The following is a 24,585-nucleotide window of genomic DNA, read 5'->3' on the forward strand; positions in this document are numbered from 1 at the left end:
ACAATAAAGTTTCCCATTCAATTTTTTTTTTTCCCCTTTTGTACAATTACCCACAAGCAAGGCCTTCTTTCCTGCTTCCTGTGTCTGTATTTCAAAGCGACTGGCAGCCATGGAATACACTATTGAGAGCCTGGTATCCTTGGTACATGCTAATCCTTTTATATATGATAAAAGGCTGCCAGGCTATAAGGACAAAGCACTTATTAAGAGGACATGGCACAACATAGCAGAGGAATTCACTCCGGATTGGGAGGACTTGTCATCGTCAAAGAAAAAGTTGGAAGGTGAGTGGTGATCTGTGCACTTGTAATATGTTTTGTGTGTATTGTGATAGCTTTATATGAGTAATGGGCCATAATGTGAATGACAGGTGCTTGGCTCGTGGTTTCCACAGGCCACTGTACTGTCACACTGTAGATCGTACCCTGGGGGTAACATTCCCCCCTCCCCCCCCAATTGTAGGGGACTCATGTAGTGGAATAACATAGATGTGCCTGGAAAATAGATTATGAAGTGCAACAACAGCACAACCCAGCGGTTCTGCAGTCGATAAGTGGGGGGATGATCACGCAGCACGTGTGGCGCACGTTGGCTAACCAATACACGCACTTCCGCCAGATGTCATGTATGCCTACCATTTGTGCGGTGGGGTTACAGTTAGTATACGTAGATAGGTTGATGTCATTACTGGTGAAATGTGCCTTAATGTAACGTCTAAGTACCCCAGCACCAAGAAGCATGATGTATATGAATATGTTAGTGTTAGTGCTTTCACTCAATCAGTCAAACACATTGTTATGTTTGCACATTTTATTAGTAGAAAGCCAGAAAAAAATGCATGTAGGTCTACAATCTCCCAGCTCTGTTTTGGAAGAAATGCGACATACAGTCGCGATTTCTGAGTGCCTCATTCGTGTGCTGACCTCCACTCCAAGTGATGCCACTTAGCGGTGGAACCTCAAGTGCATTCACTTCATCCACCGAGATTCCTTCTTTGTCTATCACGACATTGTGAAGGATGCATGCAGCTTTCACCACAGACACCGCATTTTCCACTTTCAACTGGATAGCTGTATGCAGCACCCTCCATTTGTTAGCCAAAATGCCAAAACTACATTCCACCACTCGTCTGGCCATACTTAACCGGTAATTAAAATGTCTTGTCCGGTCATTCAAGCGAGTGGCTGAGTATGGGCGCATTACATGTCGGGATAAAGCAAACGCCTCATCACCCACAAAGGTGTAGGGGTAAGCAGGATTGTTGGTCCCAGGCCATGGACTTGGTGGCGGCAAGTCCAGCGTGCCATTCTCCATGCGATAGCACAAGTTGGTGTTCCTGAAGATCTGGGAATCACTTGCTGTTCCGTATGCACCAACGTCGATGTACAGAAATTTGTAATCGGCATCAGCAACTGCCATAAGGACAATGGAAAAAAATTTTTTATAATTGAAATACTGACTACCGCTGTGTGGTGGCTGCACGAGTCTGATATGTTTGCCATCCACTGCTCCAATGCAATTTGGAAACCGACACTTTGCCCAAAACTTAGTTGAAACCTCCTCCCAACGTTGGCGGTTAGGGACGGGCATAAAAGTGGCATGAAGTTCTCGCCAGATTACCAGACACGTGTCCTTCACAATGTTTGAAATTGTAGTTTTTCCCAAGCGGTAGGCGAAATGCAATGATGCAAATGATTGGCCAGTGGCCAAAAACCTATGGAGAAAAAGGAATGTACCATTAATGTTCTGTTTTGTTATCTTTTCTCTACAGTAAAATTCTATATGAATAAGTGGAGATCCGTAAGGGACACTTACAAAAAAGAATTGACGAAACTAAGGAAATTGGAGAAAAGTGGGAGTGCTGCTCCAGCTCCACCCACCTACAAGAACTTTGAATTGTTGTCCTTTCTGCGTACCATATATGAACCACGAAGGTAAAGTTACATTTCATATTTCGATTGGTTGCCTACTCCAACCATTTAACCACGATCATTAACAACACACATACATTTGACAATGGCACACACTGTGAGATATATAGTATGGCTGAGGGAGGCCTAACAGCTGCTTAGCTCGTACCTAACATTTTAATCATGCATGAAAGCACCGTTTGCTGTACAACAAAAACATGTGCGAGGGCTAGGTCAACCATACTCTGTACCCCCATGTGTATGTCAATGCCCATTCCACGTAGATATGTGTTGCCATGGATGCTGGATAATTACATAATGTACAGATCTGTTGCCACATATACTCAATCATACATTGGGATCTGTTGTTTCTTTTGTTTTTCAGAACAGAGGATAGTTTTTCCATTTCAACTAATGTGGAGGCCGACAGCGACAGTACTTGTGCTTCTGCCAACAGCAACTCAGATGCTGGGGACAATGTTTCAGAGGTGCCATCCACTCATACAAGTGGGAGTGCTCACTCCTCACTTACCACTGTGAGACCGCGGACTAGACCAGCAACTCGACCAAAAAGAGTTAGGCCTGCCGTAGTGGACGAGGAGGAGAATGTACATTTGGCACAAATGAACAAAACTTACCAAGAAATTTTGGAACACTTCAAATCAAACCGTGAGCGACAAAGGTCACCCGAGGAGAATGTGGCCTACAAAATCACAGACTCAATGGTGCCTTACCTAATGGACATTGACCCACGTTACTATGCCGATGTACATGGGGAATTCATTGATGCAGCTAAAAAATATCTAGCAAAAACACGGCAAGACCGTGATGGCAACCAGGGTAATAAGCAGGGGTCCAACTTAGAGGGTAGTAGTTTTCGAGTTCCCAATCAGGGTACATACCAAGAGTGCTGGCCGTCTGATAAGTCGATGCCAGTTCATAGGTCAGAGCCGCAACACTCATGGATACAGCAAGGGCAAGCGTACAGTAGCATGCCTCCCTCACAGATGCATTCAATGGGGCGGCCACACAGAGAAACATCATCTACCTCTCGGACGGGAGCAGATGTGGGCGAAATGTATCATAGGAACCCCACTCAAATTCCCGAAACACGTTCATATCATAATTTAGATAGGCCTTCAGCACCCTGTGCTTCACAAACCACAGAATTCTCGATGACGAGATTCATGTTTGATTATGATGCTACGGAGTAATTACCACATTTTTCTTATTTGCTTTTGTTCGTCTCATTATGTAGTTGGGAATTGCATTATGCACAGTCCGTTGAGTGCACTACAGAGGCATGTACCGAAGCCATCATACAAACTTTCAGTTAAAAATGTTTTGTGTTGTAAAGATTCAAAAGGTAAAGTATTACAGGACCAGAGTGAATGTCCGTATATGTAGTTTGGTTATCATGATTTTGTGAAGTCAGACAGTGATTGATTTGCCATCACATGCAAAGAAAACACCCATCACTATCATGGCTGCCTTTACTACAAACATATTGTGCAAACAAATCTGCATGCTACAATTTACAATCTGTGAAGCTGCTGCTCCTGGCAGCAGATCTCCCCCTATACATTTCCCCAAGGTGGGGCAGGGTTCTCTTTGCTGCGCTGCACAGCATCCTACCATCCCGCACCGCATGTCTACATCCCAGCGTACAAGATCCTTCCTGTGTCACTCCTTTCTTGCAACTTCATGGTCAGCAGAGTGACACCGAAAGTATACTGCACTGTGGGATGTGGCCAAGTGGTGCGGCATTGTAGCACACAGTGCAGGTTAGAAAATAAAATCAGGAGGCACAGAAAAATAGTGAACACTACTGTTAGAAAAGTACTGTCTGTATTGTTTGCCTCATGGCTGTGTGGACGTACATAGCGATTGAGCTGTAGGTGCGGCCATGCCGCCTTTCCTCTGTTATATGACGATTGTGCCGATTAAAGTGGCCCATTGACAACGCATCTCACAGACTCTGTCTGTCTGTATTACGGCACAGTCATGTGAGGGGATCTGAAGCCTATTTCATTGCCTCCCTTCCCTGTGTATTACAGTGACTTACATCGCAACACTGGGTCAGGAGGCAATGAAAGGGGCTCCTGAGACGCTCATATGCCTAAGCCATAATAAATAAGCGCACAGTATACATCCGGGGATCACAAAGAAAGGAGGTTGTGGAGCCGAAGTCGATAGATGATGTTCACATTGGAACATCAGCCTCTGCTCCTTGCGTGGCTGCAAAATGTTTTTCCTTCAGTAGTTAAAGTGTATGTATCTGCTTATGTGAGGAAAAACATGCACATGTGTTCAAGCACCATTGGTGTAGCAGTACACTTCTCTTGCTGGCCCTTTCATGAGAGGACTGTAAGTTTAAAATTTAACACCCAGTCAACATAAGCAATGAATAATGCAGTCTGAAAAGCAGATGCAGATATGTTGAGTACACTTTGTATTATGCTTTATGTGTTTGTGTTGGTTTACAAAGCTTGACAATGTGACCAAAATGGAACTATTTCCAACATGTTGTGCTACTTGCAAGTGTTTGTTTGATTAAAAATTACAACACAAGATAGCACTTACTATTATTTAATACGTTATCTAAACATTATATTAAAAAAAATTTATGTTTTAATGTTGCCTGTGTCCTTTGTTCACCATCTAAAGTCATATAAAGTAACCAGTCCTTGCCAACTGCTGGGTGGTCCCTCCACGTGGCCAAAGCCTCTCCACCTTAACTGCTGCATTGATGATGTTAGTGGAAGTGAAGACAGAGAGGCTTTTGCGACATGCATGGACAAAATAGCGGATGGTAAGGACGACCATTTAACAATGTGGCAATGACATAAATGTAAGAGGGCGCCTTCTCACCTTAACGTAAGCAGAAGTCTCTCCTCCGGGATCACAGCATTACGGTACCAGGTATTCTGCCTCCGTAAATGTGCGCCCAAGGTCTGCAGCAGGTAATCAAAACTGGGCAAAATAAAAAAAACAAAAATTTTAAATACTTTTCAGCATTTTCCATTAATGAACAAATTAAGATACATTTTCTACTTACGTGCTAGTACTCATCCGTGTATAGTTGAAAAACTTCACCGGGTGACTACGGATATCCTCATAAAGGAGCGTAAACTGTCCTTTTAGAGGCCTCTCCACCACCAGAGGATGCACCCAAAAGCGGTGTCTCCTACGAGGTTGCCTCCTCCTCCTCCGCATCCTCTCCATAAAAAATTGCAAATTGTTCATCATAGACAAAAGCACAAGATCCTCCAAATCCGACATTCTCCTAACTCCTCAAACCACAACCGACTAAAACTCCCACACCAAACACACGTGGCAACACCTTTTATAGGAATGTGTAAGGCCAATCCTTTTCCTGTGATGACAACTTCCTTCTACAGAATCACAGGCATTGAAAGTGTTAAAAACGCTTCTTAATGTTCGCATGCGAATTCGCATGCGAATTCGCATGAAATTACGCATGCGATTTCGCAACACTGATGCGAATTCGCATTCCTCCAAATATTACAAACGCGTGCAAATTCGCAACGCAACAGTGGAAACAAGCCCTAACACTTGTTGAGAGGCTGTGGCTAAAAGTATTAGGGCTTGTTTCCACTGTTGCGTTGCGAATTTGCACGCGTTTGTAATATTTGGAGGAATGCGAATTCGTATCAGTGTTGCGAAATCGCATGCGTAATTTCATGCGAATTCGCATGCGAATTCGCATGCGAACATTAAGAAGCGTTTTTAACACTTTCAATGCCTGTGATTCTGTAGAAGGAAGTTGTCATCACAGGAAAAGGATTGGCCTTACACATTCCTATAAAAGGTGTTGCCACGTGTGTTTGGTGTGGGAGTTTTAGTCGGTTGTGGTTTGAGGAGTTAGGAGAATGTCGGATTTGGAGGATCTTGTGCTTTTGTCTATGATGAACAATTTGCAATTTTTTATGGAGAGGATGCGGAGGAGGAGGAGGCAACCTCGTAGGAGACACCGCTTTTGGGTGCATCCTCTGGTGGTGGAGAGGCCTCTAAAAGGACAGTTTACGCTCCTTTATGAGGATATCCGTAGTCACCCGGTGAAGTTTTTCAACTATACACGGATGAGTACTAGCATGTAAGTAGAAAATGTATCTTAATTTGTTCATTAATGGAAAATGCTGAAAAGTATTTAAAATTTTTGTTTTTTTTATTTTGCCCAGTTTTGATTACCTGCTGCAGACCTTGGGCGCACATTTACGGAGGCAGAATACCTGGTACCGTAATGCTGTGATCCCGGAGGAGAGACTTCTGCTTACGTTAAGGTGAGAAAGCGCCCTCTTACATTTATGTCATTGCCACATTGTTAAATGGTCGTCCTTACCATCCGCTATTTTGTCCATGCATGTCGCAAAAGCCTCTCTGTCTTCACTTCCACTAACATCATCAATGCAGCAGTTAAGGTGGAGAGGCTTTGGCCACGTGGAGGGACCACCCAGCAGTTGGCAAGGACTGGTTACTTTATATGACTTTAGATGGTGAACAAAGGACACAGGCAACATTAAAACATAAATTTTTTTTAATATAATGTTTAGATAACGTATTAAATAATAGTAAGTGCTATCTTGTGTTGTAATTTTTAATCAAACAAACACTTGCAAGTAGCACAACATGTTGGAAATAGTTCCATTTTGGTCACATTGTCAAGCTTTGTAAACCAACACAAACACATAAAGCATAATACAAAGTGTACTCAACATATCTGCATCTGCTTTTCAGACTGCATTATTCATTGCTTATGTTGACTGGGTGTTAAATTTTAAACTTACAGTCCTCTCATGAAAGGGCCAGCAAGAGAAGTGTACTGCTACACCAATGGTGCTTGAACACATGTGCATGTTTTTCCTCACATAAGCAGATACATACACTTTAACTACTGAAGGAAAAACATTTTGCAGCCACGCAAGGAGCAGAGGCTGATGTTCCAATGTGAACATCATCTATCGACTTCGGCTCCACAACCTCCTTTCTTTGTGATCCCCGGATGTATACTGTGCGCTTATTTATTATGGCTTAGGCATATGAGCGTCTCAGGAGCCCCTTTCATTGCCTCCTGACCCAGTGTTGCGATGTAAGTCACTGTAATACACAGGGAAGGGAGGCAATGAAATAGGCTTCAGATCCCCTCACATGACTGTGCCGTAATACAGACAGACAGAGTCTGTGAGATGCGTTGTCAATGGGCCACTTTAATCGGCACAATCGTCATATAACAGAGGAAAGGCGGCATGGCCGCACCTACAGCTCAATCGCTATGTACGTCCACACAGCCATGAGGCAAACAATACAGACAGTACTTTTCTAACAGTAGTGTTCACTATTTTTCTGTGCCTCCTGATTTTATTTTCTAACCTGCACTGTGTGCTACAATGCCGCACCACTTGGCCACATCCCACAGTGCAGTATACTTTCGGTGTCACTCTGCTGACCATGAAGTTGCAAGAAAGGAGTGACACAGGAAGGATCTTGTACGCTGGGATGTAGACATGCGGTGCGGGATGGTAGGATGCTGTGCAGCGCAGCAAAGAGAACCCTGCCCCACCTTGGGGAAATGTATAGGGGGAGATCTGCTGCCAGGAGCAGCAGCTTCACAGATTGTAAATTGTAGCATGCAGATTTGTTTGCACAATATGTTTGTAGTAAAGGCAGCCATGATAGTGATGGGTGTTTTCTTTGCATGTGATGGCAAATCAATCACTGTCTGACTTCACAAAATCATGATAACCAAACTACATATACGGACATTCACTCTGGTCCTGTAATACTTTACCTTTTGAATCTTTACAACACAAAACATTTTTAACTGAAAGTTTGTATGATGGCTTCGGTACATGCCTCTGTAGTGCACTCAACGGACTGTGCATAATGCAATTCCCAACTACATAATGAGACGAACAAAAGCAAATAAGAAAAATGTGGTAATTACTCCGTAGCATCATAATCAAACATGAATCTCGTCATCGAGAATTCTGTGGTTTGTGAAGCACAGGGTGCTGAAGGCCTATCTAAATTATGATATGAACGTGTTTCGGGAATTTGAGTGGGGTTCCTATGATACATTTCGCCCACATCTGCTCCCGTCCGAGAGGTAGATGATGTTTCTCTGTGTGGCCGCCCCATTGAATGCATCTGTGAGGGAGGCATGCTACTGTACGCTTGCCCTTGCTGTATCCATGAGTGTTGCGGCTCTGACCTATGAACTGGCATCGACTTATCAGACGGCCAGCACTCTTGGTATGTACCCTGATTGGGAACTCAAACTACTACCCTCTAAGTTGGACCCCTGCTTATTACCCTGGTTGCCATCACGGTCTTGCCGTGTTTTTGCTAGATATTTTTTAGCTGCATCAATGAATTCCCCATGTACATCGGCATAGTAACGTGGGTCAATGTCCATTAGGTAAGGCACCATTGAGTCTGTGATTTTGTAGGCCACATTCTCCTCGGGTGACCTTTGTCGCTCACGGTTTGATTTGAAGTGTTCCAAAATTTCTTGGTAAGTTTTGTTCATTTGTGCCAAATGTACATTCTCCTCCTCGTCCACTACGGCAGGCCTAACTCTTTTTGGTCGAGTTGCTGGTCTTGTCCGCGGTCTCACAGTGGTAAGTGAGGAGTGAGCACTCCCACTTGTATGAGTGGATGGCACCTCTGAAACATTGTCCCCAGCATCTGAGTTGCTGTTGGCAGAAGCACAAGTACTGTCGCTGTCGGCCTCCACATTAGTTGAAGTGGAAAAACTATCCTCTGTTCTGAAAAACAAAAGAAACAACAGATCCCAATGTATGATTGAGTATATGTGGCAACAGATCTGTACATTATGTAATTATCCAGCATCCATGGCAACACATATCAACGTGGAATGGGCATTGACATACACATGGGGGTACAGAGTATGGTTGACCTAGCCCTCGCACATGTTTTTGTTGTACAGCAAACGGTGCTTTCATGCATGATTAAAATGTTAGGTACGAGCTAAGCAGCTGTTAGGCCTCCCTCAGCCATACTATATATCTCACAGTGTGTGCCATTGTCAAATGTATGTGTGTTGTTAATGATCGTGGTTAAATGGTTGGAGTAGGCAACCAATCGAAATATGAAATGTAATTTTACCTTCGTGGTTCATATATGGTACGCAGAAAGGACAACAATTCAAAGTTCTTGTAGGTGGGTGGAGCTGGAGCAGCACTCCCACTTTTCTCCAATTTCCTTAGTTTCGTCAATTCTTTTTTGTAAGTGTCCCTTACGGATCTCCACTTATTCATATAGAATTTTACTGTAGAGAAAAGATAACAAAACAGAACATTAATGGTACATTCCTTTTTCTCCATAGGTTTTTGGCCACTGGCCAATCATTTGCATCATTGCATTTCGCCTACCGCTTGGGAAAAACTACAATTTCAAACATTGTGAAGGACACGTGTCTGGTAATCTGGCGAGAACTTCATGCCACTTTTATGCCCGTCCCTAACCGCCAACGTTGGGAGGAGGTTTCAACTAAGTTTTGGGCAAAGTGTCGGTTTCCAAATTGCATTGGAGCAGTGGATGGCAAACATATCAGACTCGTGCAGCCACCACACAGCGGTAGTCAGTATTTCAATTATAAAAAAAAATTTTCCATTGTCCTTATGGCAGTTGCTGATGCCGATTACAAATTTCTGTACATCGACGTTGGTGCATACGGAACAGCAAGTGATTCCCAGATCTTCAGGAACACCAACTTGTGCTATCGCATGGAGAATGGCACGCTGGACTTGCCGCCACCAAGTCCATGGCCTGGGACCAACAATCCTGCTTACCCCTACACCTTTGTGGGTGATGAGGCGTTTGCTTTATCCCGACATGTAATGCGCCCATACTCAGCCACTCGCTTGAATGACCGGACAAGACATTTTAATTACCGGTTAAGTATGGCCAGACGAGTGGTGGAATGTAGTTTTGGCATTTTGGCTAACAAATGGAGGGTGCTGCATACAGCTATCCAGTTGAAAGTGGAAAATGCGGTGTCTGTGGTGAAAGCTGCATGCATCCTTCACAATGTCGTGATAGACAAAGAAGGAATCTCGGTGGATGAAGTGAATGCACTTGAGGTTCCACCGCTAAGTGGCATCACTTGGAGTGGAGGTCAGCACACGAATGAGGCACTCAGAAATCGCGACTGTATGTCGCATTTCTTCCAAAACAGAGCTGGGAGATTGTAGACCTACATGCATTTTTTTCTGGCTTTCTACTAATAAAATGTGCAAACATAACAATGTGTTTGACTGATTGAGTGAAAGCACTAACACTAACATATTCATATACATCATGCTTCTTGGTGCTGGGGTACTTAGACGTTACATTAAGGCACATTTCACCAGTAATGACATCAACCTATCTACGTATACTAACTGTAACCCCACCGCACAAATGGTAGGCATACATGACATCTGGCGGAAGTGCGTGTATTGGTTAGCCAACGTGCGCCACACGTGCTGCGTGATCATCCCCCCACTTATCGACTGCAGAACCGCTGGGTTGTGCTGTTGTTGCACTTCATAATCTATTTTCCAGGCACATCTATGTTATTCCACTACATGAGTCCCCTACAATTGGGGGGGAGGGGGGAATGTTACCCCCAGGGTACGATCTACAGTGTGACAGTACAGTGGCCTGTGGAAACCACGAGCCAAGCACCTGTCATTCACATTATGGCCCATTACTCATATAAAGCTATCACAATACACACAAAACATATTACAAGTGCACAGATCACCACTCACCTTCCAACTTTTTCTTTGACGATGACAAGTCCTCCCAATCCGGAGTGAATTCCTCTGCTATGTTGTGCCATGTCCTCTTAATAAGTGCTTTGTCCTTATAGCCTGGCAGCCTTTTATCATATATAAAAGGATTAGCATGTACCAAGGATACCAGGCTCTCAATAGTGTATTCCATGGCTGCCAGTCGCTTTGAAATACAGACACAGGAAGCAGGAAAGAAGGCCTTGCTTGTGGGTAATTGTACAAAAGGGGAAAAAAAAAAAATTGAATGGGAAACTTTATTGTACGCGTTTTCGTATGCGAATTCGCATACAAATTCGCATGTAGTAACCGCATGCGAAATCCCTATCAAATACATTACATGCGAATCGCATGCGAATCGCATGCATTCCACACGCAGGCGAAATCGTTGCCTCTTTTGAGCGTTTTTCCACCGCTACGAAAAACGCACAACGCCAACGCAGAAGTGGAAACAGGCCCATCCACTTACATGACATGTGCGAATCCGCATGCGTTGGACGCATGCGGATTCGCGATAGTGGAAACGAGCCCTGAGAGACACAGGATCAGCAGGAGAGTCAGCCAACTGGTATTAATTTAAAAGGAAAAATCCATATCCTTCTCAGTTTAGGTTCCCTTTGAGGGAGTTCCTCATGAAAACATTCTGTTGGCTATTCCTCTCATTAGCAAGGCAGTGGCTTTTTTTTGGCACTCAAACACAACTAGGCGTGCAATCTGGTTAAAGATCTCAGAAGTGGACATTATGTCAAAACAAATTTTATGCGCTTTGCCCTTTGAAGGCGATGTCTTTTTGGTAAAGATTTAGAATGTGTTTACCAGGTTAGGTGAGAAGGGAAAACACTTGATAAAAAAAAAAAGTTGCAGCAACGTGTTTTTTTTTTTTTTTTCATCCCAAATCCATTTTCTTTTCTTTCTTTTTTTTTGCAAGAGGTAGCGGAGGCCAGTCTCTTTCTAGAGTATGATGAACATTCTCTAGAGGCAGAGGTAGAGGTTCTGGAGGTTTCAACAAACCCAGAATGTCTAAGCCTAGTGAAGATGTGTGGCACTCAGTCTGGTGGGAGCAGACTTCAGAATTGTAGTTACAAATTGTCTTTTCACAATTCCCTGGACGGGAGAGCTGCTGTATGTTTCCACCGGTCAAGTTGATGCAAGAGATACTGGCCAAGATTGCCAAAGGAGAAAGCTTTGGTAATTCTAGTAGTACCTTGGTGGCCGAGGAGATGTTGTTGGTTTCCAATCTTACAGCTTATAGCAATAAAAGAACCACTTCATCTGCCAATCTTTAAAAATTTATTGAGCCAGGGTAGAACGTTTTATCACAATCCTGAGACCCTACAAATGTCAGCTTGGATTGTAAGCAAAAATTATTAAAATAAAAGGGTTGTTCGGTTAAGTGATTAATACATCTCGAAAAACCCCAGTTCATGCACCTTTATTGAAAACGATGCACTATACCAGAAGCATTTGGTCCTATTGTAACTTTAAAATATGGTCTAGCATCTTAAACTTCTACATTGATTAACTTATTGTTTCATCCTACATAGCAAACCGTTCCACATCATACTATGTGACACAATGGTCCAGGGCAGAGGTTTTTCAATCAAGACACTTAATCAACCCTTTAAAACTATGTACCCAGTGGAACAAGCTAAGTCTCGATTTAAATTGTCATCTTTAATGCTCTATGAACAAAATGGAGAATTTGCTGATAGTTACACACTCCATGGCCCATCGCTTTTTCAGACGCCTACTCCCTATGAGATGCTATGTGCTAATGGTCATACTCCACTACATCTCATTTTCATAATATATCGCATTCTTACTACTCCTTCTCTAAATAATCCAATTGTACATAAATGTATGTCTAAATGGTCACAATATCTCTCTATTGACATCACACTGCCTCTGTAGAATAAGCTTTGGAATACAGAGATAGAGATGGCCCAAATGGTTCGCTGGAGAACTTGTTCGCGCAAATTTAGCTGGTTCGATTTTGCAGTGAACCGCGAACACTTAGCGAGTTCGACCCACCCCCTATACTACATCATTGGGCTAAACTTTGACCTTCTACATCACAGTCAGCAGACACATGGCAGCCAATCAGGCTGCACCCCCTCCTGGAGCCCCCCCCCCCCCCTATAAAAGGCAACAGCGTCGGCCATGTTCTCACTCTGTGTGCTGCTGTTAAAGGAGAGAAGGGAGAGACATGGGAGAGACTGTACAATTGTATTATACCACCAGCAGTCAGGTCAAAAAAGTGTTCAGTACCTCACCTTTATCAAAATGAATGAAGCATGGATCCCGGAGGGCTACTGCCCGCCCGAAGACTGAGTCAGTCCCCACACACAGCATCTCTGCCTGCACGCCGTGTGTCTGCCTGCCCCAAGACTAAGTCAGTCTCCACACAGCATCTCTGCCTGCTGGCCGCTGCTACCTGCCCCAAGACTAAATCAGTCCTCACACAGCATCTCTGCCTGCAGGCTGCTTGACTGCCTTCTCTGCAGAGGGGAATGTACAAAAAAAATTCAAAAAGGACTTGTATACTCCAGCAGCTTTGTTTATGTGATTTTGTTGTTGTTTTATGAGAGAGCTGTTTTTTTGTTTTTTGTTGTTTTTTTTTAACCCGTTTTATTAGCATTTTATAACAAAAATACAAGCTGTAGACAATTGCTGTTTGTTTTATTTACCGAAGTGTATTATTATTATTATCATTTCATAATTATTGCTGTGCATTTATATAATGCTGGTAGTGACATTTTCTGGAGCACTTCACAGCTTACACTGAACCATTCCTGTCAGTAATTGTCCCCAGCAGGTCACACACCTGGTGGTTGCCACAATGTAGGATACATTTTGGTAGGAATACAACTGGCTTGTGGGTGGAAGCAGAATGCTTGGAGGAAATGGTGGGGAGAACATAGAACTTCCAGAAGATGGTGTCCAGGCTGGCGTGAACCTAGTGCTTCAAGGTGAATGTGTTAACCACCATAGCTGCTGTATTGATATATTAAAATCTTTGAATAAAATGCAATTGCAGTTTTCAGAGCAGATAAACTGTACTTTGGGACCTTGTAATTTGTAAATAGAAATGGCTCGAACTGTTCACTTGCGAACACTACATGGGGAATGACCTCAGGGTCACTTCCGTGTTCGCAAGCTTCCTTGATCACTTGCCCACAGCTGCGGGCGCTCTGCGTGACGTCATGTGCAGGCTGCTTCTCGGCTGTGGGCGCACGCTCAAGGACGCACAGCCCCTGGGAAAGCGTCTGCACAATCTTGAGGAAGCTTGGGAACACGGAAGTGACCCCGAGGTCATTCCCCATGCAGAGTACGCAAGCGAACGTGTTCGGGCCATCTCTATTTGTTAATGGGCAATATTACTTGTGCACAAAAGAAAAAAATAACTGTATGGGCATTAAAAAGTAGGAAAACACATTTTTATGGAATGTTATGTTAAGACTTCTATTCCACTTTAAATGCTTTAATTTGTGGGAGTTGGTTAAGTGGTTAGCGCTCTTGCCTTGCGGTTGCATTATTTCGAATCTCCTTCCCATGTCTGCTTGGGTTTTATTTCACACCCTATAAATCATACTTGTATGCTAATTGTTTCCCTAGATTGATTTTAAATTGTGGCTAGCAGATTAGGGTTATGAATCCCTCTGAGGGATCGTTAGTAACGTGACATGTCTTCTGTGTTAAGTACTGCATGAACTGTGACAGCTCTATAATTGTGTAATAATACACTTTTATAATGTCCATTTTTAGCAAAATAAAATTATTTAGCAAAAAAAGCTACAATAGACTGATGCTGTGATCAGAAATGCTTGTTGAAGTCAAACAGTAAATTTAGTCTGCAAAACGGTCAGCTGTTTCTATGACTGTAGTGTACACAATGCCATCTTGTGGCCAAATGAGTCTTTACTAATGTTGATCTAATGGATGTTGAAAATATGCCTTTTTTTCCCCCTCACTGACTAGATTGCATGTTAACTGTGGAACAATGTATGCAATGCAAGAGCTGATTCAAAACAAATGTTCCAGCTTGAGCTATGACAGGAATATTGCTTTTGTGTTATTTTTAAATCGCAGGAATGTGAAATAAACAGTTTTTCCCTTGTAAAACCTAAAACTCCCTCATTTGGTTTCTGTATATATAAACATTGAGATCATTTAAAGGGTATTTTCATTTTTTTTCCCCACACTGTCGTCACTAACATCTGATTATGAATCATTAGCAGGTTACATTAATATGCACACATTTCTGCTAAATTCTTACGTAATTATGAGTATATTATGTTTTAGAAAACTTTTAGTTCTACCACGCGTAAAGCTGTTTATATTTAAATCACACTGTTGCCGTGAGTGATGTTTACATTAAATTGAATGTCAGCACCCCTTTACACTAGTAAATGTGATCACATGCGCAATTGTCTTTCAATGATCGTGTTTCCTTCTATTTCCACTATCGCAATTACGCCGCAATCCATCAGGCATATGGCACGATTGTGGTGCATTTGCACTTGCGATTTCTGATGGGAAGAAAAAAAATGGTCAGAAAATAGTTTAAAAAATGCCAAATTGCAGGGGAAAATGCATAAAGGCGCGATTGTCATGCGGTTTTCCTGTGCTCCTATACAAAATATAAGAGCGCATACACCCCAAAAGTGCAGCACGATTGTGATTCGGAAAACATTGAGTAACACTAGTGGGAAAACAGCACCATTAATTCCGGTGCTATGGCGATAGGCAAAGCACATGTGATCCGATATTTGGAACAAAAATGTGCCTATTGGAAAAGGGCCCTCAAATTTGTCTTTGTGGCTCTAATAGCCATTGTTTGTGGCATTTGCCCACGTTGCTAAATTGAATATTTTTGTGATATTTGTCTCTGTGATTCTCATTGGCATTTTTACATTAATTATTTTGGTTTTAACATCAGAAATACCTCTTATCTGTTTTTGCTGTATATTGTTATGTAACTCTGCCCTCTACCCAGTGATGTTTAGTCTAGGCAATGATGTCACGCAGCATCCTCCCCCGAGCACTCTGGAAGATTAGGTGATGATCTTGCTCACTACGGGGGCAGTAAGAAAAAAATAAGACTGTGGACAGAGACAAAAACATAACGTGCTATAGCGAGCTACGGAGTAGGTATTAAACAATTTTTATAAATAAAGATTCCAAAGAATGTTAGTACATTTGTACAGTTAGAAATTTAGGTAAAAATAGAACATAACCAGCTTTGTATGCATACAAAGCTGATACTAACGTCATTCTTTGGAATCTTTATTTATAAAAATTGTTTAATACCTACTCCGTAGCTCGCTATAGCATGTTATGTTTTTGTTTCTGTCCACAGTTTGTGATCCCCTTCTATTGCCTGAGGAAACTGGCTTTTGCCTGCGAAACGCGTCACACTTTTTGGGGTATTTATAATGTGTTGAAACTTGTCAGTTGTATCGTGTCTTCTTTCCGGAGGTGAGTCCACCGCTACCTCCCCAGCATTTTCAAAGTTTTTATTATATTTTATCCTGCTGGCGCCTCTGTTCCTTTGTCTACATACTGTGTCCACCCCTGGTGGAGGGGTGTTCGACCCCTACCTTTCCTCAACTACAGAGTGCAACTTTTTAATCCTGAGTGAGGACAGGTCTAATCTCCTCACCTGCCTCTACAGTGGTTGCCTGAGCGGTAACCCATGTTTGTGAGTATACGTATCTCACTCCTTAATATTCCACTTATTTCAGTACAGACTACACTATATTGGGCTCTTGGTGTCTCGACTTTTTTTATTCATTAAGTTATATTCATTAAAGTTCCTCTTTAACTGACATACAGTCCTACAGTCCCAGACTTACAAACACCCGATTTAAAACCGCAAAATTTGATTCTGTGGGAACAAGTAAAAAAATCTTTTTCAATAAGACCTTCTAGTTTTTGAGAAAATCAATAAAAAAAATTCAAAGAATTTTTTTTTTTTAAACTTGGTAAAATGACATTTTGCTGTTGTAGACTATACTATATAGTGTTTTTCTGAGTTCTGCATACACGTTTTATACATTTTAAAGCAAACTTGTGATCCAGTGCTGGGACCCCATGGGAGTTTGATGAGCCTGATCATCACTAGGATAGGAGGCACAAAGGGGGGTACAGAGGGGCAGAGATGGTACAGAGGGACACAGTGGGCTTGATTTACAAAACGGTGGTAACTTTAGCACTGGCCCTTAGCACGTCTAAACTCAGTTGAAATGTGAGAAGTAGCGATCGTGCGCAAAGTACCGTGCGCAAAGTTTTGCGCGCGCACTGCACAGAGCGCAGGGCGCTCTGCGCAAAATGCCCACTAAAGCCTATGGGACTTAGCGCGTGCATAGGACTTTGCACGCGCAAAACTTTGCGCGCGGTACTTAGCGCACGATCTGATTGAGAAAACTGGTGCTAACCTACTTAGCACCCTGGTTAGCGCGCCTTAAGACTTTAGACGAACTAAGTAGGTTAGCACCTCTTAGTAAATCAAGCCCAGTGGAGGCAAAGGTGTCATAGAGGGGGGCACTGAGGGAAGGGAAGGGCACAGTCCCATCACACAAGCTTGGGCCTATATTGTACTGTATGAGGATGGCTGAAGAGAATGAAGTGTGCAGCCAAGCATTTGTGAGGTATGTGTGCAAGACAAACTGCCAAAATTGTAAGCGCTATTGTGTGAAAAATGAAATTAAAGTATACCTGACTCTAGGAAAAGCTGCCCAAGGTAAGCACAAAGGTATGTTAATTCTGGATCAGATTTTTTTAGCTCATCGCAGGTGCACTTTAAGGAGTAATTTCAGAGACTGGGGGTAATGAGGAGGGGAAGGACAACGCACAGAGGTATGTGGATCCAGCATAAACGTACCTCTGTGCTTACCTTGGGTGGCTTGGACTTGGGTCTGGTATACTTTCAGGCTTCTTTCACACAGGAGGCTGAACAACACTTGTTGGGCAGTTCAGCCTTAATTGGCCTGGCACCGGCTGCAATGTAATGCAATCAAATGGTAGTGCTTGTAGCCCCACGAGTGTCAAGTGTTTGATACACGGTGCAGTTACTAGGCAGTTACTAGGCATTGCCCACACTCAGGTTTGACTCCGCTCCTCTGCTCGTGCTCAGCACTACCAAGCGCCCAGCCGATGCAAGGGAGCATTTGACAGGCAGTGAATTCACCACCCGTGTGTAAGAGGCCTAAGTGTGCTCTTAATTGCCATTGTAGCCTTCCCTGTTGCAACAAGTAATTTGGCGACAGTTCTGCTTCTCTTGTTTTTCCAGTAACAATATCTTATTCTTTATTTCCATTTTTTTTTTTTCATTTTCAAATGCATCTTGTCAATAAATGCCTTTTCACGGTGCTCTTTTCACACTTTGTCTAAATAGTACTTGTCATACTTGACAATGCCTGTATGGAATGCCTGGGGAAAATATGTAATGTATTCAAAACACAGGCATTTCATTCTTTGCCTAAAAAGTCACACATTCTACACATTTCCCTTTCATTCTTTATAATTCCTGCCTTTCATACATTACCGCCAACCTATATATTGCAGTAAAATATGTTAACTAGCTAAAGAGCAATATAGTCAGTCTAAAGCACTGTATACTGTATGTATATACGTATATTATATTATATTACTGTACATTAATCCCCTTTTTCAGATCACACCCATTCCCCACAGCACTTAAAGATAAACTCGGATCACAAATTGAACTTTATCCCAATCAGTAGCTGATACCCCCTTTTACATGAGAAATCTATTCCTTTTCACAAACAGACCATCAGGGGGTGCTGTATGACTGATAGTGGTGAAACCCCTCTCACAAGAAACCCCTCCCACAAGAAAAGTTCGAACTTTTGTGGGAAATAGCTGTTTACAGCAGTTTCCAACTGCCAAAAACCATGCAGCAGCTACATCACCTGCCAACAGTAAAATGTTCACTGGAGTTCCTCTATAAAAGGTCTGAAGTGAGAGGGATATCAAGGTTGCCATTTTTATTGCCTATTGGACAGTACCAGTTGCCTGGCATACTGCTGATCTTTCATGCAACAGTAGTATCTGAATCACACACCTGAAACAAGCATGCAGTGAATCCAGTCAAGGACTAGAAACCAAAGATCAACAGGGCAGCCAGGCAATTTGCATTGTTTAAAAGGAAATACTGTAAATATGGCAGCCTCTGTATCCCTCTCACTGCAGGTGTCCTTTAATATTATATTTGTTGTCCAGTAGGGATGGGATGATGACATGGGTCATCTGCCCCTGCTGAGTGGCACGAATTAGGTTGGGGTCTCTACCTCTTCAAACTAGTGAGAAGGTGGCCCATTCAGGGCCGGGCCGAGGCAGAGGCGAGAGAGGCTCCAGCCTCAGGGCGCAGTGTAAGAGGGGGCGCACACCTCACTCAGCTATCATTCCCCTATTGTATTTGAAGCAGAGAGAAATAAGAAAAGGGGATACATGGCAGTGACTGCAAGCCAGATAACTAGAGATTAAGGTGTTGGGGGCCCTGGGGCACCTCTTAGTCTAATAGCAATCAGTGAAGGCTGGGGTGGGAGGGATGGAGGGGCGCACTTTGGTGTCTCAGCCTTGGGTGCTGGAGGACCTTGTCACGGCTCTGAGCCCATTTATTAGTGAGGGGTGGGGCCGGCACTGGCTTAGGCACTGTATCTACGCCCCACAATAAGGGAGAAGTGGTTCTGAGTGAGAGTGAGCAGGCATCTTTAGGGTTGCTGAGGAGGAGATGAAAATCTATGAACGAGTGCACCAGGTATTTTGCATTTTCTTTTTGCAGAAAGTGAATTAGTTTTATTAACAAAACTTTATTATCTAAAATAGGTGTACAAAACACTGTACCCAAGCTGGGGCTTCAAACTGACATCAGCAGGTTCCATATTTTTCACTTGTAATGCACAATAACATATATTCAAAACAAAAGTTTGCCTTCTTAAAACAGAAGTTATTTGTGATTATTCAGATTGGAGTGAGAATATGATGTCTCCCACAATGCATCACTGCTGATTAGGTAAATCATTCTTTGTTTTCTCTGATAGCCAAGCACACCTCCAGAACTACTGGAATGCAATGTGTCCGCTTGTTAATTGTACAGAGCCACAATAATCCAACATGCATACAGACTGTTTAAGATTGGTTGATCCTCAACAGTGCATGGCATGGATAATGTGGCTCTATGGGGTAGGACTTGAAAGACCCAGAGTTAGATTACCCAGCAAGCTCATGGTGAACCAGAACTCCTAGGAGAGCGTAAAAGGCTACAAAGAACCAAAAAGCCCTCTTACTAAAATTCTATGCATAAAAAAAAAGTTTGCCTTCTTAAAGAGAATCTGTATTGTTAAAATCGCACAAAAGTAAACATACCAGTGCGTTAGGGGGCATCTCCTATTACCCTCTGTCACAACTTCGCCGCTCCCCACCGCGTTAAAAGTGGTTAAAAGCAGTTTTAAAAAGTTTGTTTATAAACAAACAAAATGGCCACCAAAACAGGAAGTAGGTTGATGTACAGTATGTCCACACATAGAAAATACATTCATACACAAGCAGGCTGTATACACCCTTCCTTTTGAATCTCAAGAGATCATTTGTGTGTTTCTTTCCCCCTGCATCTCTCATGCACTGAAGTTTCAGGCTGCTCTTTTCTTCCTGCAAACAGCTTTGCCCTTGTCTGAATTTCCTCAGTATGTGAAAGCCCAGCCAGCTCAGAGGACGATTTATCCAGCTTGTAAAAGATAAGAGAGAAGAGAGAAGCTGCCCTAATCTAAATAATACACAGGCAGTGTGCATAGAGGGGCCTGGAAGGGGGAGTTCATAGCAGAACCACAACACTGAAGAACTTGGCAGCCTTCCAGACACAGGCCGACAAGTCTGACAGGGGAAAGATACATTGATTTATTACAGAGACTGTGATAGCAGAAAGTGCTGCAGTAAGCCAGAACACATTAGAATAGCTTTTGGAACTTGTAGGATGATAAAAAACAGGATGCAATTTTTGTTACGGAGTCTCTTTAAAACAGAAGGTATTTGTGATTATTCGAGTTGGAGTGAGCATATGTTCCCCACGATGCATCACTGCTGAATATGCACATAATCCTTACACACTCCTAGGAGTTTTGGTTCACCATGAGCTTGCTGGGTAAGTAATAACACATATACAGTGGTGTAAAAAACTATTTGCCCCCTTCCTGATTTCTTACTCTTTTGCATGTTTGTCACACTTAAATGTTTCTGCTCATCAAAAACCGTTAACTATTAGTCAAAGATAACAAAATTGAACACAAAATGCAGTTTTAAATGATGGTTTTTATTATTTAGTGTGAAAAAAAACTCAAAACCTACATGGCCCTGTGTGAAAAAGAAATTGCCCCCTGAACCTAATAACTGGTTGGGCCACCCTTAGCAGCAATAACTGCAATCAAGCGTTAGCGATAACTTGCAACAAGTCTTTTACAGTGCTCTGGAGGAATTTTGGCCCACTCATCTTTGCAGAATTGTTGTAATTCAGCTTTATTTGAGGGTTTCTAGCATGAACTGCCTTTTTAAGGTCATGCCACAACATCTCAATAGGATTCAGGTCAGGACTTTGACTAGGCCACTCCAAAGTCTTCATTTTGTTTTTCTTCAGCCATTCAGAGGTGGATTTGCTTTTGTGTTTTGGGTCATTGTCCTGCTGCAGCACCCAAGATCGCTTCAGCTTGAGTTAACGAACAGATGGCCGGACATTCTCCTTCAGGATTTTTCGGTAGACAGTAGGATTCATGGTTCCATCTATCACAGCAAGCCTTCCAGGTCCTGAAGCAGCAAAACAACCCCAGACCATCACACTACCACCACCATATTTTACTGTTGGTATGATGTTTTTTTGCTGAAATGCTGTTACTTCTATGCCAGATGTAACGGGACACATACCTTCCAAAAAGTTCAACTTTTGTCTCGTCTGTCCACAAGGTATTTTCCCAAAAGTCTTGGCAATCATTGAGATGTTTTTTAGCAAAATTGAGAGGAGCCTTAATGTTCTTTTTTCTTAAAAGTGGTTTGTGCCTTGGATATCTGCCATGCAGGCCATTTTTGCCCAGTCTCTTTCTTATGGTGGAGTCGTGAACACTGACCTTAATTGAGGCAAGTGAGGCCTGCAGTTCTTTAGATGTTGTCCTGGGGTCTTTTGTTGCCTCTCTGATGAGTTTTCTCTGCGCTCTTGGGGTATTTTTGGTCGGCCGGCCACTCCTGGGAAGGTTCATCACTGTTCCATGTTTTTGCCATTTGTGGATAATGGCTCTCACTGTGGTTTGCTGGAGTCCCAAAGCTTTAGAAATGGCTTTATAACCTTTACCAGACTGATAGATCTCAATTACTTTTGTTCTCACTTGTTCCTGAACTTCTTTGGATCTTGGCATGATGTCTAGCTTTTGAGGTGCTTTTGGTCTACTTCTCTGTGTCAGATAGCTCCTATTTAAGTGATTTCTTGATTGAAACAGGTGTGGCAGTAATCAGGCCTGGGGGTGACTACAGAAATTGAACTCAGGTGTGATAAACCACAGTTAAGTTATTTTTTAACAATGGGGGCAATCACTTTTTCACACAGGGCCATGTAGATTTGGAGTTTTTTTTTCCTCACTAAATAATAAAAACCATCATTTAAAACTGCATTTTGTGTTTAATTATGTTATCTTTGACTAATAGTTAACGGTTTTTGATGAGCAGAAACATTTAAGTGTGACAAACATGCAAAAGAATAAGAAATCAGGAAGGGGGCAAATAGTTTTTCACACCACTGTAGAAACCGGTTGTAGTATAGGTCAGTGTTGCCAGCTCATCCCTTTAACCACCTTAGCGGTATGGAACGAGCTCAGCTCGTCCATTACCGCCAGAGGGTGCCGCTCAGGCCCTGCTGGGCCGATTTGGATCAAATAAAGTGCAGCACACGCAGCCGGCACTTTGCCAGCCGCGTGTGCTGCCTGATCGCCGCCGCTCTGCGGCGATCCGCCGCGAGCAGCGGCGAAAGAGGGTCCCCCTAGCCGCCTGAGCCCTGCGCAGCCGGAACAAATAGTTCCGGCCAGCGCTAAGGGCTGGATCGGAGGCGGCTGACGTCCATGACGTCACTCCGCTCGTCGCCATGGCGACGAAGTAAGCAAAACACGGAAGGCCGCTCATTGCGGCCTTCCGTGTTACTTTTGGCCGCCGGAGGCGATCAGAAGAACGCCTCCGGAGCGCCCTCTAGTGGGCTTTCATGCAGCCAACTTTCAGTTGGCTGCATGAAATAGTTTTTTTTTTAATTTAAAAAAAACCCTCCCGCAGCCGCCCTGGCGATCTTAATAGAACGCCAGGGTGGTTAATTACTGACACATATGAATTATACAGGTTTTGTGGCTAGGTAGATGAAGTTAAGGCACTGATTATGTTGAAACTAGCCCCTGAAACTGTATAACAATTAACCACCCTGGCGTTCAATTTCCCCATGATTTCTGTGCAAAAAGTGTTTCAATTAATTTCCAATAATTTTCAACCTTTTTTTTTTTTTTTTTTTTTGCAATTAACTTTTTTTTTTTGTAAATTGAATTCAATACAGGTTATTGTATTGAATTTAATTTTTTTTAAAAAAAAGTGTTTTCTGCAAGATGTTGATGACGCTGTTGTTATCAACGCCGATGACCTTGGTGTCATCAACGCCGATCAACGGGGGACATGTGATCGCCGAGGGAGAAACAATCCGCCAAGGGACATGGAAGAAGACACTGGGGAAGCTATCAGAGGTACGCGACGAGGGATCAGCACGCCAATGGTGAGTATAAGACCCAGATGTATAGGTAGCCAGATGTGCAGCCACGTATAATTAGCCAGATGTATAGCCAGATGTATAGGTAGCCAGATGTGCAGCCAGGTATATATAGTGAGCCGGATGTTTAGCCAGGTATATAGTGAGCCAGATGTGCAGCCAGGTATATAGTGAGCCAGATGTGCAGCCAGGTATATAGTGAGCCAGATGTGCAGCCAGGTATATATAGTGAGCCAGATGTGCAGCCAGGTATATAGTGAGCCAGATGTGCAGCCAGGTATATAGTGAGCCAGGTGTTTAGCCAGATTTATAGGTTGCCAGATGTCTCCCCCCCCCCCCCCCATCCTAGCACGCTGTGGGTAGTGATCTGTGCTACCCACAGCGTGTAGAACAAGCATCCAGCCACACTAGGGAATTCCTGGGCAGCCAGCGGGGCAGAGAATGTGCAGGGGTTCCCCCTTGTATGCGGAGGCTATGTGGAGGGGGATCCCCCTCTGTGCGGGTGGGGGGATCCCCTTCAATGATGGCTATGTGGGCGGGGGATCCCCCTCTGTGCGGGTGGGGGGATCCCCTTCAATGATGGCAATGTGGGCGGGGGATCCCCCTCTGTGCGGGTGGGGGGATCCCCTTCAATGATGGCTATGTGGGGGGGATCCCCCTCTGTGCGGGTGGGGGGATCCCCCTTCAATGGTGGCTATTTGGGTGGCCTATCCCCCTCCAAACCCCCTCCCTCCGATTCCCCCCCCCCCCCCGTCTCAGCCCGTCGAGTAAATGGATGTACTCACCCGAGGGCTTTCTCCAGCGACGGCTGCAGCGCCCTCCCTCCCTCCATCTCCGAAGTCTCGTTTGCCGTACAGTTACATTACGAGACTTGGTGACGTCACGTAACAGAGGGGGATCCCCCGCCCACATTGCCATCATTGAAGGGGATCCCCCCACCCGCACAGAGGGGGATCCCTCGCCCACATAGCCATCATTGAAGGGGATCCCCCCACCCGCACAGAGGGGGATCCCCCTCCACATAGCCTCCGCATACAAGGGGGAACCCCTGCACATT

At 43.5% G+C, this 24,585-nt stretch overlaps 2 protein-coding genes across 4 annotated transcripts in view; one reads left to right on the forward strand and one right to left on the reverse strand.

Annotated features, from left to right (window-relative positions):
- Positions 1-24,585, forward strand: part of RTKN2 (rhotekin 2) — a 254,071-nt gene that overhangs the window by 198,710 nt on the left and 30,776 nt on the right. The window lies entirely within an intron of this gene.
- LOC137536692 (uncharacterized) lies at positions 8,164-10,903 on the reverse strand. The gene is made up of 3 exons (XM_068258923.1): positions 10,709-10,903; positions 9,060-9,222; positions 8,164-8,698 (listed from the first exon to the last, which is right to left on the reverse strand). The coding sequence occupies exons 1-3, from the start codon at positions 10,881-10,883 to the stop codon at positions 8,164-8,166; spliced, it is 873 nt and encodes a 290-aa protein (XP_068115024.1). The 5' UTR covers positions 10,884-10,903.

The sequence above is a fragment of the Hyperolius riggenbachi genome, chromosome 10 (assembly GCF_040937935.1).
Source record: "Hyperolius riggenbachi isolate aHypRig1 chromosome 10, aHypRig1.pri, whole genome shotgun sequence".
NCBI lineage: Eukaryota > Metazoa > Chordata > Amphibia > Anura > Hyperoliidae > Hyperolius > Hyperolius riggenbachi.